Source organism: Caretta caretta, chromosome 4 (assembly GCF_965140235.1).
Source record: "Caretta caretta isolate rCarCar2 chromosome 4, rCarCar1.hap1, whole genome shotgun sequence".
In the NCBI taxonomy this organism is placed as follows: domain Eukaryota; kingdom Metazoa; phylum Chordata; order Testudines; family Cheloniidae; genus Caretta; species Caretta caretta.
Window position 1 is genome coordinate 99,959,659 of NC_134209.1, and position 14,109 is coordinate 99,973,767.

General features: G+C 43.0%; 1 protein-coding gene across 10 annotated transcripts in view; it reads left to right on the forward strand.

Annotated features, from left to right (window-relative positions):
* Window positions 1-14,109, forward strand: part of CLOCK (clock circadian regulator) — a 95,382-nt gene that overhangs the window by 38,658 nt on the left and 42,615 nt on the right. For all 10 annotated transcript variants that reach the window (XM_075127914.1, XM_048848266.2, XM_048848264.2 and 7 more), the window contains 2 exons: window positions 3,056-3,146; window positions 11,829-11,888. In XM_075127914.1, coding sequence (XP_074984015.1) covers window positions 3,100-3,146; window positions 11,829-11,888 — 107 coding nt within the window. In that variant the 5' untranslated portion in view covers window positions 3,056-3,099. The remainder of the gene's footprint in view (window positions 1-3,055; window positions 3,147-11,828; window positions 11,889-14,109) is intronic.

Below are 14,109 nucleotides of genomic sequence, written 5' to 3' on the forward strand. Positions count from 1 at the left end.
GGCATGTCCACTCATCTGTGGCATGACAGAGGAGCAGACAGGCCAAATTTGACTGGTGTGGCCAGCTAGAGCATGGGGTTGCAATGCCACTTAAGTTTTGGTGCATTTACCCCTCTGTGGCATGATGGAGGGGCAGAGAGGCCAGATTTGATTGGCTTTGGAACCTGGCCCATGTGATTGCAGCACCACTTAGGTTTGGTGCATCAGCCCCTTTGTAGCATGATGGAAGGGCAGATGAGCCAAATTTATTTGGTGTTGCAACCTAGTATACAGGGTCGCAATGCCACTCGGTTTTGGCATGTCTGTCCCTCTGTAGATTGAGACGGAGGGGAGAATGCATCAAACCTGAGTGGCCCCATTCCCTACTGCATGGGGTCACAATGCTTGGTGTGGGGAGCCAAGCCCAGACTTGCAGGACTGGAGCCACCGGTGAAGGATGGGCTCACTTTCCAGTTTCCCCCCAACACCCATGCCTCCCCTCCTTGCTGGGGTAGATTCACTTTCCAGCCCTTCCTCATTGAGGCGGGCTTGCTCTCCATGCCCTTCTGTGGGCCATGAGCTTTCTGTGGCTATGTTCCCCCCCCACACACACACACATATCTGACACGAAATGGACTAAAAATTTGTGTGACAAAATTGTAGCCTTAATCATCTGCACCCAAAATATTTAGACCAGTGGTTCTTAACCTTTACTGCAGTCTGCACCCCTTTGGTTCTCAAAATATGTTCTCACACCCCTTATCAAAAATCGTTGAAGTAGGTCAGTTCTTTAAATCTATATATATTTTTTGCTTGTATATTACAGTAATCGTTAAATGTATAATGTTAATAAATACATAGGTTTGATGAAACAAAGTAGTTGTACTTACGTGCCTGTGCTTAATTTGTGTTTTCAATGATTTACCTTCTAAAAAAATCTGGCATGTCTTGCACCCTTAGAAAGGGCATCTCGTACCCCCAGGGTGCATGCACCCCAGGTTAAGAACCACTGCTTTAGACTCACTTCGCCATAAGTTCTCTTACCTCTCAGGCAAGTTCAAGGTTTTCAGTTGGGGCAGGCACCAGTTGGTGCCAAATTCTCCCCAAATTCAGCACCATTTTTCCAAAGGTGATTGTGTCTCTGTTCTGTTCTGTATAGGTTTTTACGCCATGCTGATCACTGTAGTATCTGAGCACCTTCCAGTAGTGCATTAAGCAGTGAGACTATGCATCTCTCACATTTGTTTTTTCTCTCATCCTCTCCCCAGAGGGAGAAGCGTGTGTAATGGAGTGTATTATTTTGGTAGGATTTTTTTAATTTGTTAAATAGATATATCTGTTGCTATGTGTTTATTTTAGAGAAAGCAAGGTGAAAGAAATTGGCATTGCATGTGGAGAGAAAATTGGTGAGGTTTGTCATGGTTAGTTCCTGGAGGAGTTCATTCCACAGTCTCAAACCACACCCAGAGAAGATTCTTTCTCATGCACAGATTAAGTGTACTCTTATTGTGGAGAGTTCCCTTGTGCCAAAGAAGGGATGTTTATCAACCATGGTCATCGCCCTGGAGCTTTAGAGACTGTCTTTTAGATATTTTGAGCTGAAGCGTGGATGCTTTGAAGTTAAGGACTGAGACCTTGAACTTGATATGAAATTAGGACACCATTGTAGAGAGTGGAGGACTGGTGTGATGTGCTCATGTAACCTGTCTTGCTGAAGAGACGTACTGTAGCCTTTGGTACTTTGGAGTTTCCTGAGTGTTGATTTTGTGCCCTGTTATATTGCATTGTTGTAGTCCAGCTGATAGTGATGAAGGCATAAATAACTAAGGCCAGGTCTTCATCCACCAGGATGGGACACAGTCTCCTAGCAAACCAGATAGCAACAGACACGTGTAATACTTTCTGCCATGTGAGAGCTCAGTGTCAGCGAGGAATCCAAGAGTAATCCTAGAATACGGACTGAATTGACCAATTGTAGATGGGAACCCACAACCAAAGGGGAGACTGCACGGTGGCTGCAAACTCTTCAAAGTACTTTGCTTTACCTACCAGCATCATCTCTGTTTTGCTCAGCCACCTGTTTTTCATCCATGAGCTGATGTCATCCAAGCACTGGGCCATCTTGGTGTGGTCGTATGTGGTGAAGGATAGGTAGAGAGTGTGTCAGTTTTGTATTGATGGGATCTGAGTCCATGTTGCCTGACCTCAGTTCTCCTAATGGTTGCAAATGAATATTGAAAAGGACTGTATAGAGAATTGATCCTTGTGGAACTCCACAAGTGAAGGGACTCGTGGTGGAGGTGGTTTCCCATCACTACTCTTTGGGTGCATCCTTCCAGGAAGAACTCAGACCATTTTAGCATATTACCCTGGAGTCCTACTACACTTCTCAGGCAAGACAGCAGTATCTCATGGTCAACACTATCAAACACTGCAGAAAGGTCCAGGAGGATAAGAATGAATGCCTTTTGATAGGATGAGATCATCCATCAGTGCCACTAAAACAGTTTCAGTTTTTCTCCTGCCCCTTTCGGGAACTGTTTTCCCCTTGGCAGTCCTTCAGCATCCCTTTCCTCTTGGGTGTTCTCTCCCCTCCTCCTTTTTCTGGAATGAACAGGATTTGGCTCATTTGGCCCCCAGACCCTCCCACTCCAAGCAGCTTCTGAAAGGATTGGAGTCAGTTGCTTGGGATTGTTTTTTTCTTCTCCCCTTGTGACAGTTTACTTTGTCACATGCCCTCAAATTTATTCACATTCTTTGAAATATGGGGCTATATAAAGAATAAAAAGCTGTTGCTGAATACAGAGGTAAATGAAAGTTGAAACTGGCTTAACCCAAATTAATTCATCATGGCATATAGAGAAGTGATGGCCTCTTAACCTCTGTGTCTCGTGAAATAAGATGGTTAGGTTCAGCTATCTGGGATACAAAACTGACATAAAGAGAAGAGGTGGAGGGAAAATAAAGGTTAGAAGCACGTACTCCTTTTGGGACAAGCAGGAGCTTCATACTTTCTATGAGGGGAAAAACATGTTCTACAAAAGTTACATTTCCATTTGTTTCTGTTCTCACCCAGGCAGACGTACAAATGTCTACCACAAGACTAAAGTGTGACATGTTATGTTCTTTACCATAAGGACCCATAAAATGAGCTCCATTACAGACAGGTATGTTATTAGATGATTTTGTTTTAAGTGGCTTGTAGGAAAACATTTTGATAATGTATTCTTATTTAAGAGTAGAAGGACTCGTCAGACTTAAGCGTAATGAGGTTTTGATTTTTGGCAAAGTTAAGGTCTGTTAACTACACTTTAGTTATGAATACATAGCTATGTAGCCATCACATGATGCAGTATGTGGTTTTGTTTAAAATTATATTATTTAAATATGTTTTATATTTGGAGCAGCAGCTGCCTAATTGGAATTGCATTTTGAAATTTGTTGTGTTCTTAGGATTTTTCTCTTGAAAGAACTGATCTCGGGACTTGTTTCAGAATTACTTGAATCCAAGAGCTGGGGTCAAAGTTCTTTCATAGCAACCTGTGGTCCCCTTTTTGTTATAAAATGCTTTACATTAAAGTTTTGAAGATTTTAGAAAATGAAAAAAGTTTGCCACTAGTGTATAGAACACAATTTTTTATAATCAATTCATCTATCCAGAAACTAGGGGTAGAATTTGCAAAAGTGCCAAAATGACAGCTTCCCAAGTCTCAAAAGTGACTTGGGCCCTTAAGAAACTAGGTTTCATTGACTTTCAGTGAAACTTGGGCTTTAAAAGTCACTTGAAAATGGGACGAAGGCACTTTTGAAAATTCTACCACAGGACTCTCCTGCACTGGCTTATTAAGGAAAAGGAAAGAGTAATTGAACACTTTTCATAACATTACATCCTTCCTCCTTTTGTCAACTATGGGTACTGTAAAATACAGCAGTAACAAACAATACAGTTCTAGTGCTTGCATATATCCATTACACTGCAGGTGTGTGTGCATCCCATGCACCAGTGCCAGAGAGTTTTCCTTAGTGGTACCTGTAGGGGCATCCCAGCTCCTTGTGCTTTGAATGGAGGGTATATAAAGGGTAGAGCTACCCCACCTCTCCTTCAGTTCCTTCTTACTGTTGGTGGTCAGAGGGTTCTGTGTTCCTCACGAACAAACTTCTTGCTGCTTACCTAGTGGTACTTTTTCTTGTTACCTAGTGGTACTTTTTCATCACTCTGTTATTTTTCTTTTCTAATTTTAAAATTTCTGGTTTTAGTGTAAAAAAAAAAATTTTTTTTTCCAGTCAGGCAGGCCTCAGGGTCTTGCCAAGATCCCTTGGTTTCAAGTCTTGTTTGATTGCCAAAAACCCATGTCTGTCAGTGAACCTTATTTGTGCTGCCTCAAGTGCTTGGGTGATGGCCACAAAAGAGAGATGGGTGCTCCATTTGCAGTAGTTTAAAGACCAGGGCAAAGAAGCTGAGAGAGGGACACCTTCGTTATATACGTATAGAGGCTGCCCTTAGGCCAGTGTCTGAACCCCCTTGGTTGTCCAAGGGAGGCTTTTTAACGACTCCTTCTTGGAGTGCTCCTTTAGGTTTACCTGGGAATAGGAGCCACAGGAGATTCCTGTCACTGGGACTCTTGTCTTTGAGGCCGAAGACGTTGGAGCAATTGTGGTGAAAGAAACACAAGAAAGAGGCATTGGACTCCTTGGAATCCACGATACAGGCTTGCTTCACAGAAGGTCACTCCAGTACCAAAGGTAGACTGACATCTCTGATCATGATGGGGCAACAGCCCATGCTAGTGCACACAACACCAGAGGCCTGTTTGGTGGTGAGAGATGTGCTATGCCTATCAGTACCACTGTCGCCATTGGTTCAGGGCAGAGATCCTCAGTCAGTACCGGTGCAGATTCTGAGACTGTCAGCTCTGGGGCACTCTGTTGTTGGTCCATCACTTAAGGGTCCAGTACCACTGTCTTTGGCCTCATCCATTCTGGTACCAGCTCCACCCTGTGACATGGTACCATCAACTAGGAAGCCCTCTATGTTTCCTTCAAGAAAAGGAGTACTTGTGGCACCTTAGAGACTAACCAATTTATTTGAGCATGAGCTTTCGTGAGCTACAGCTCACTTCATCGGATGCATACCGTGGAAACTGCAGCAGACTTTATATACACGCAGAGAATATGAAACAATACCTCCTCCCACCCCACTGTCCTGCTGGTAATAGCTTATCTAAAGTGATCATCAAGTTGGGCCATTTCCAGCACAAATCCAGGTTTTCTCACCCTCCACCCCCCCACACACAAATTCACTCTCCTGCTGGTAATAGCCCATCCAAAGTGACAACTCTCTACACAATGTGCATGATAATCAAGTTGGGCCATTTCCTGCACAAATCCAGGTTCCCTCACCCCCCTCCAAAAAACACACACACAAACTCACTATCCTGCTGGTAATAGCTCATCCAAAGTGACCACTCTCCCTACAATGTGCATGATAATCAAGGTGGTCTACACCAACATTCCACACAAAGATGGACTACAATCCGTCAAGAACACTATCCCCGATAATGTCACGGCTAACCTGGTGGCTGAACTTTGTGACTTTGTCCTTACCCATAACTATTTTACATTTGGGCACAATGTATACCTTCAGATCAGCGGCACTGCTATGGGTACCCGCATGGCCCCACAGTATGCCAACATTTTTATGGCTGATTTAGAACAATGCTTCCTCAGCTCTCGTCCCCTAAAGCCCCTACTCTACTTGCGCTATATTGATGACATCTTCATCATCTGGACCCATGGAAAAGAAGCCCTTGAGGAATTCCACCATGATTTCAACAACTTCCATCCCACCATCAACCTCAGCCTGGTCCAGTCCACACAAGAGATCCACTTCCTGGACACTACAGTGCTAATAAACAGTGGTCACATAAACACCACCCTATACCGGAAACCTACTGACCGCTATTGCTACCTACATGCCTCCAGCTTTCACCCTGACCACACCACACGATCCATCGTCTACAGCCAAGCTCTGCGATACAACTGCATTTGCTCCAACCCCTCAGACAGAGACAAACACCTACAAGATCTCTGTCAAGCTTTCTTACAACTACAATACCCACCTGCGGAAGTAAAGAAACAGATTGATAGAGCCAGAAGAGTTCCCAGAAGTTACCTACTACAGGACAGGCCTAACAAAGAAAATAATAGAACGCCACTAGCGGTCACCTTCAGCCCCCAACTAAAACCCCTCCAACGCATCATTAAGGATCTACAACCTATCCTGAAGGTTGACCCTACACTCTCACAAATCTTGGGAGACAGGCCAGTCCTTGCCTACAGACAGCCCCGCAACCTGAAGCAAATACTCACCAACAACCACATACCACACAACAGAACCACTAACCCAGGAACTTATCCGTGCAACAAAGCCTGTTGCCAACTGTGCCCACATATCTATTCAGGGGACACCATCACAGGGCCTAATAACATCAGCCACACTATCAGAGGCTCGTTCACCTGCACATCCACCAATGTGATATATGCCATCATGTGCCAGCAATGCCCCTCTGCCATTTACATTGGTCAAACTGGACAGTCTCTACGTAAAAGAATAAATGGACACAAATCAGATGTCAAGAATTATAACATTCATAAACCAGTCGGAGAACACTTCAATCTCTCTGGTCACGCAATCACAGACATGAAGGTCGCTATCTTAAAACAAAAAAACTTCAAATCCAGACTCCAGCGAGAAACTGCTGAATTGGAATTCATTTGCAAATTGGATACTATTAATTTAGGCTTAAATAGAGACTGGGAGTGGCTAAGTCATTATGCAAAGTAGCCTATTTCCCCTTGTTTTTTCCTACCCTCCCCCCCAGACGTTCTGGTTTAACTTGGATTTAAACTTGGAGAGTGATCAGTTTGGATGAGCTATTGCCAGCAGGAGAGTGAGTTTTTGTGTGTGTGTGTGCCCCTGGGAAAAAGGGGTGGGGGAGTGAAAAAGCCTGGATTTGTGCTGGACATGGCCCACCTTGATTATCATGCACATTGTAGGGAGAGTGGTCACTTTGGATGAGCTATTACCAGCAGGATAGTGAGTTTGTGTGTGTGTGTTTTGGAGGGGGGTGAGGGGGTGAGAGAACCTAGATTTGTGCAGGAAATGGCCCAACTTGATTATCATGCACATTGTGTAGAGAGTTGTCACTTTGGATGGGCTATTACCAGCAGGAGAGTGAATTTGTGTGTGGGGGGGTGGAGGGTGAGAAAACCTGGATTTGTGCTGGAAATGGCCCAACTTGATGATCACTTTAGATAAGCTATTACCAGCAGGACAGTGGGGTGGGAGGAGGTATTGTTTCATATTCTCTGTGTGTATATAAAGTCTGCTGCAGTTTCCACGATATGCATCCGATGAAGTGAGCTGTAGCTCACGAAAGCTCATGCTCAAATAAATTGGTTAGTCTCTAAGGTGCCACAAGTACTCCTTTTCTTTCTGCGAATACAGACTAACACGGCTGTTACTCTGAAACCTATGTTTCCTTCAGTGTCACATTCCTGGCATAGGTCCAGATAACTGTTGCTGAGGATCAGACCCAGTACAGCACCACCATGGCTCTTGGAATACTCTGATTCTTCATCAGACTTCAAGGTGGGATTTTGAGTCTCATACTACCAAAAGTCCAGAGCGGTGTCCTGGTCCTTTTCTCTTGTTAACTGTTTTGAGAAGAGTAGAGCCAGGAATTGAGATGGTTGGGCCAGACACAGCTGGAACCCATTACTGTACCAGCCTCCTAGTTGACCTTATTGGATGCTCACCAGTATCTAGATCAACATTGTAACTACCTCGCAGAAGCAGATCCCTTAGGAAAGAATCTTTTTCTGATGGTACTAAGAGGCCTGTGACGGTTGGTACCCATCAGCCTGCGGACTCGCAATTACAGGATTTACCTCAACCCGCTTCAGACCCATAGCCTAATCCAATACTGTAGGACCATCATTGGGAGCATGTTCCCTTGCCTCCCCTTCATGCATCATCTTCATCACCTGATGAAGCCCTGATACTGGATGTGTCCTCCCTGGTCCCAGATTACCTTTAAGGTGTACCTTAAAGGAGAATGCCAGCTCTTGGTATACAAGTGGAGCTTGTAAAGGAGAATACCCACCAACTGATTGACCCTGTGCATCTGGCTATGACAGGAAAGGTAGCCCTGCCTACAAATGATGCAATTATGCAGGCTATTTAAGATACTGTGGAAAACTCCTTCCTTCATTTCACCTGTGGCAAAATTGGTGGAATGTAAATGCCAGGTTTCATCCTAGAGGTTTGAGTAGTTTTGTGGTGGGTCGTCTGGTCTCTCAATCAGCTCTGCAGGGTTTCTTGGATGTGGATTCTGCTGCCAGGGCTATGGGAATGGCTATGCGCCCTTGTACCTGGCTCCAGACCTCAGGGGTGCCTGCAGACATATAACAGACAATTGAGGCCCTTCTCTTTCAGGGCTGTGCTTTGTTCTCATCCACATCAGATGAGGCTTTACACACTCTAAGAACCGTAGAGCAGTTTTAAAGCCCTTGGGCCTCTACACTCCAGCTATGAAGAGGACAAAATATCATCTTCAATTCCAGCCTAGACAGCAATATTCCTTCCATCATGCTGACCATTCCAAAAGAAAACAAAGTTTTCAGAGAGGGAGACCTCTGCCTCTTACTTCCTCGGTCTCCTCATCCAGACATCCACAGGCCACGAAGCAGTCCAAGGGGTCACCGAGAGCACCACAGCAGTGTTTTATGTGGACAAACAAGGGGGTGCCAAGTCAGACCACTTCTACCAGGAGGCGGTTGAGCTGTGGAATTTATGCATATGGAGTTGAGTCGCTCTCAGGATCTCTCACTTGCCAGGTATTCAAAATGGCCTGGTGGATCACCTGAGCAGATCCTGCAATTTAGACAATGAATGGTCTCGCAACATAGCCATTCTAGCTTTGGTGTTTGGCATAGGGGGTTTTCTGATGGTAGATCTGTTTGCGACTTGGCAAAACAGGAAGTGTCCCTGGTTTTGTTCCAGAGCAGGTCACAGAGCTGGGTCAATCTCAAATGTTTTCCTGCTTCCATAGGATAAGGACCTGGTGCGTGTATATACCAGAGCCCCTGATTCCCAGGTTCATTCTCAAGCTGAAACAAGTCGAGGCAGAATGATCATTTTAGCTCCAGCCTGGCTAAGGCAGCCATGGTATTGTGATTTATGCAAACTGTTACTTGAGGTCACTTGTTGTTGCCACTAAGCAGAACTATGGGTAGGTGTTGCACCCAAATCCTTGAGTGTTGCGTCTCACAACATTCGTTCATCAGTGGTCAAATGCACAGGAGTACACTACTCAGTGACAGTCCAGAATGTCCTCCTTAATAGCAGAAAACCTTCTACAATAACTGCTTACCTGGGTCAGTGGGAAGTGCTTCTCCATCTGGGCAACCTCCTATAATGTGTTCCTGACTCAGTCTAACATTCAAACAATTCTGTTCCACTTCTTGCATCTTAAGCAGTTGGGTCTAGCTGTCAGCTCCATTAGGGTGCATCTAGCCACTGTCTCAGTGTTTCACTCTCAAATTAATGGTACAGCTGTTTTTATTAATCCTATCATGACCAGGTTTCTGAAAGGTCTAGATTAATTGTTCCCACCTATCTGGGATGCAGCGCCAATTCGGGATTTGAATTTAGTGTTGTCTCCTCCTTTATGGATCCTCCTTTTGAATCTTTAGCTCCCTGCCCGCATCTGCATCTCAGCTAAGGTAGCCTTCTTATGACCATCACCTCAACTGATAGATTGCAAGAGGTAAATGCACTTGGCACTGATCTATCTTATTCCATTTTCTATGAAGACAAGGTTCACCTTAGATTGCATCCTAAATTTCTCTCAAAGGTAGTATCACATTTCACCTGAATCAGACTATATTTAGCAGTTTTCTTTCCAAAGCCACAAGGATGAACAAAGACTGCTTGCTCTGGATGTGCATCAAGCTTTGGCTTTTTACCTGAATAGGACAAAGCTCTCTTGGGTTTCTTCACAGCTGTTTGTTCTGTGGAGCATAGAGAGGTTAACCAATTACAATGACTTTCAAAGTGGATCACTAGCAGCATCACTCTGTTATGCTGCCAAATGTGTAAAGCCTCTGAGGAGGTGACAGCATACTCAATCAGAGCACATTCAGCCTCTGCAGCTTTTGTGGCATATGTCCATGTTATGACTATCTGAAGATCAGTGATGTGATCTTCCATACATACATTCACCAGACTTTCCGCGCTGGCTGAGATATCAAGGGAAGATGCCAATGTAGGAAGATAATACTACAGTCCCTCTTCCAGAGAGCCTCGGAACCCTACCACCTTGGAGTCACAGCGTGGGAGTCACCTATTGCGTAATGGATATATGCAAGACCTCAAAAAAGAAAAAAAAATTATTCACCTTCTCATAACTGTTCTTCTTTGAGATGTGTTGCATATGTCCATTACACAACCCACCCGCCTCTTCCAATGTATCATAGTCTGCCATTCGTTTCCAGTGCAAAAAAACTGAAGGAGTTCAAGGCAGTTCTGCTCTTTATACCCTCTCCTCCGAACATGAGGAGCTGAGGTATGGACAGGGCCGCCTCTACGGGTACTGCTAAGGAAAATTCTTCAGTATTGGGTGCACAGGATATGCACACACCTTCTAGTGTAATGGACATCTGCAACACATCTCGAAGAACAACAGTTATGAGAAGGTGAATAACAGTTTGTTTACTAGCATCTACTATTCACAGTATCACAAATTACTTTACAGTATGAGAGTCACAAATTAGAGAGAGAGATGAGTGCAAGGTAAGATTTAGAGAGAAAGTGTTTTCATATCTCGAAGGAAGGAAGAAAGAGTGTCAGATTAACTTTCCCAACTCTGAAAAGTTATGGGGAGGCAAAAATTGGAGGACTGTACTAAGTAGACATGGAAATTAGTAGACTAGGTTAGAGAGGTTAGATGGAGAAAGTCTAATATGTGGTGGTTTTGAAAACCAGGAGTGAATTGATTCGCATTTCAAAATAAATACAAAAGAAGTGATGCGGGGAATAAAGTGCAATATGGTCCTATTTAAGTGAAAGAGTATATTCTGATGTCTGATGTTTAGAGACTGATTTAGGAACACTGTAAAAGGAATTGCTATAGTCGAAATGAGGCATTGTGTAATGTTTTAGAGTGATATTCGGAATATTATTTATAGCTCATTTTAAATTGTGTATTTGCAAAATAACATAATGGGATGAAATATAGCACATTCCTCTTCCTTCTAAGCTTAATAATTTATTACCATATATGAAGGATGCATTTTTTTTTACTATAAATAACCCTATAATTAAAATTAAGGGCTTGCAAACAAACAACAAAGATCTTATAGCAAAGTGATTTTGTCCTCTCCTTTGTTTGGAAGGACGTAGCAAAGGTACTGTTCAAAAAGATTTAAAACTAACACAGGGTAGTGTAAGCTAAGTATGCAGAGAGGATTGTTTGTGAGGTATCTCATTAAAAACTTAAATATTCTGAAAATAACTTGAGGTATATCTTAGAAATGTCAGCCCTTTCAAAATACAGGGTTTTAGTAAACTATCTATAGGCAACAACTTATAAAGTAGGTGGATTCATGGAAGCTGTTTGGCTTTATAAAACTTAGATCACAATAAAACAGTGCTCCCATATCTTGGGTTAGTTGAACTATTGAATGATAAGCTACCTTTGCTTGCCATTTTGCGTATTCCTTTCATAATGTTAGCAGTCTGTGAGAGACTAGTGTGCTCTAATGTTGGTCTGTGTTTTCTCTTGTAGAGATGATGGTAGTATTTTTGATGGTCTGGTGGAAGAAGATGACAAGGATAAAGCAAAAAGGTAGTCTTTTTAAGTTAGCTTATGCTAAAATATCCTTTATTTGACTGCTTTGGTAAATCCAACTATATTAACAGAATAAAAATGTGACTATGTGTTTGTAACCATACAATAAAACAGGACTTCCCCGTTGTGTTTGAATTTCAGGTTATGTCATATTTTTTCACATATGGGTTATTTACTTTGAGGTGTTGGTTAAAGGAGTCTTTGTGCCTCAAGTTCAAATATGGCTGTCCCTGTATATGAAGACTCTTATTTCGAGTAATGGGCAGCTTATTCCTTCCCTGTGACAATGGATGTCTTAAGAACATAAGAATGGCCATACTGGGTCAGACCAAAGGTCCATCCAGCCCAGTATCCTGTCTACCGACAGTGGCCAATGCCAGGTGCCCTAGAGGGAGTGAACCTAACAGGTAATGATCTAGTGATCTCTCTCCTGCCATCCATCACCATCCTCTGACAAACAGAGGCTAGGGACACAATTCCTTACCCATCCTGGCTAATAGCCATTAATGGACTTATCCTTCATGAATTTATCCAGTTCTCTTTTAAACCCTGTTATAGTCCTAGCCTTCACAACCTCCTCAGGCAAGGAGTTCCACAGGTTGACTGTGCGCTGAGTGAAGAAGAACTTCCTTTTATTTGTTTTAAACCTGCTACCCATTAATTTCATTTGGTGGCCCTTAGTTCTTATGGGAACAAGTAAATAACTTTTCCTTATTCACTTTCTCCACACCACTCATGATTTTATATACTTCTATCAAACCCCCCGTTTGTCTCGTCTTTTCCAAGATGAAAAGTCCTAGCCTCTTTAATCTCTCCTCATATGGGACCCATTCCAAAGCCCTAATCATTTTAGTTGCCCTTTTCTGAACCTTTTCTAATGCCAGTATGTCTTTTTTGAGATGAGGGGACCACATCTGTACGCAGTATTCAAGATGTGGGCTTACCATGGATTTATATAAGGGCAATAAGATATTCTCCGTTTTATTATCTATCCCCTTTTTAATAATTCCTAACATCCTGTTTGCTTTTTTGATTGCTGCTGCACACTGCATGGACGTCTTCAGAGAAATATCCACGATGACTCCAAAATCTTTCTCCTGATTAGTTGTAGCTAAATTAGCCCCCATCATATTGTATGTATAATTGGGATTATTTTTTCCAATGTTCATTACTTTACATTTATCCACATTAAACTTCATTTGCCATTTGGTGCCCAGTCACTTAGTTTTGTGAGATCTTTTTGAAGTTCTTCACAGTCTGCTTTGGTCTTAACTGTCTTGAGCAATTTAGTATCATCTGCAAACTTTGCCACCTCGCTGTTTATGCCTTTCTCCAGATCATTTATGAATAGGTTGAATAGGATTGGTCCTAGGACTGACCCTTGGGGAACACCACTAGTTACCCCTCTCCATTCTGAAAATTTACCATTTATTCTTACCTTTGTTCCCTGTCTTTTAACCAGTTCTCAGTCCATGAAACGATCTTCCCTCTTATCCCATGACAACTTAATTTACATAAGAGCCTTTGGTGAGGGACCTTGCCAAAGGCTTTCTGGAAATCTAAGTACACTATGTCCACTGGAACCCCCTTGTCCACATGTTGTTGACCCCCTCAAAGAACTCTAATAGATTAGTAAGACATGATCTCCCTTTACAGAAACCGTGTTGACTTTTGCGCAACAATTTGTGTTCTTCTATGTGCCTGACCATTTTATTCTTTACTATTGTTTCAACTAATTTGCCTGGTACTGACGTTAGACTTACCGGTCTGTAATTGCCGGGTCACCTCTAGAGCCCTTCTTAAATATTGGCGTTACATTAGCTATCTTCCAGTCATTGGGTACACTAGCTGATTTAAAGGACAGGTTACAAACCATAGTTAATAGTTCCGCAATTTCAAATTTGAGTTCTTTGAGAAACTCTTGCATGGAGGATCCCACCCAAACACAGCCTTCACTGTCATGACTCCAAGGGTATGTCTATACTGCTTCTGGGAGTGAGCCTCCCAATCCGGGTCCACAGACCCCCCCACTCCCACTCCAGGCTTGAAAGCCTGAGCTCCAATCCAAGTTGCATGATCTCTGAATAGCAGTACTGTATAGAATAGAACCTCTTCCCAGGTTACTAGCTCAAGTCACAAATAGGTTTGGACTCTCAGATTTCTTTTATGCTGGTAAAAGTCTTTCAAGGCTCAAATTGACTTCAGCTGGAACATGAGT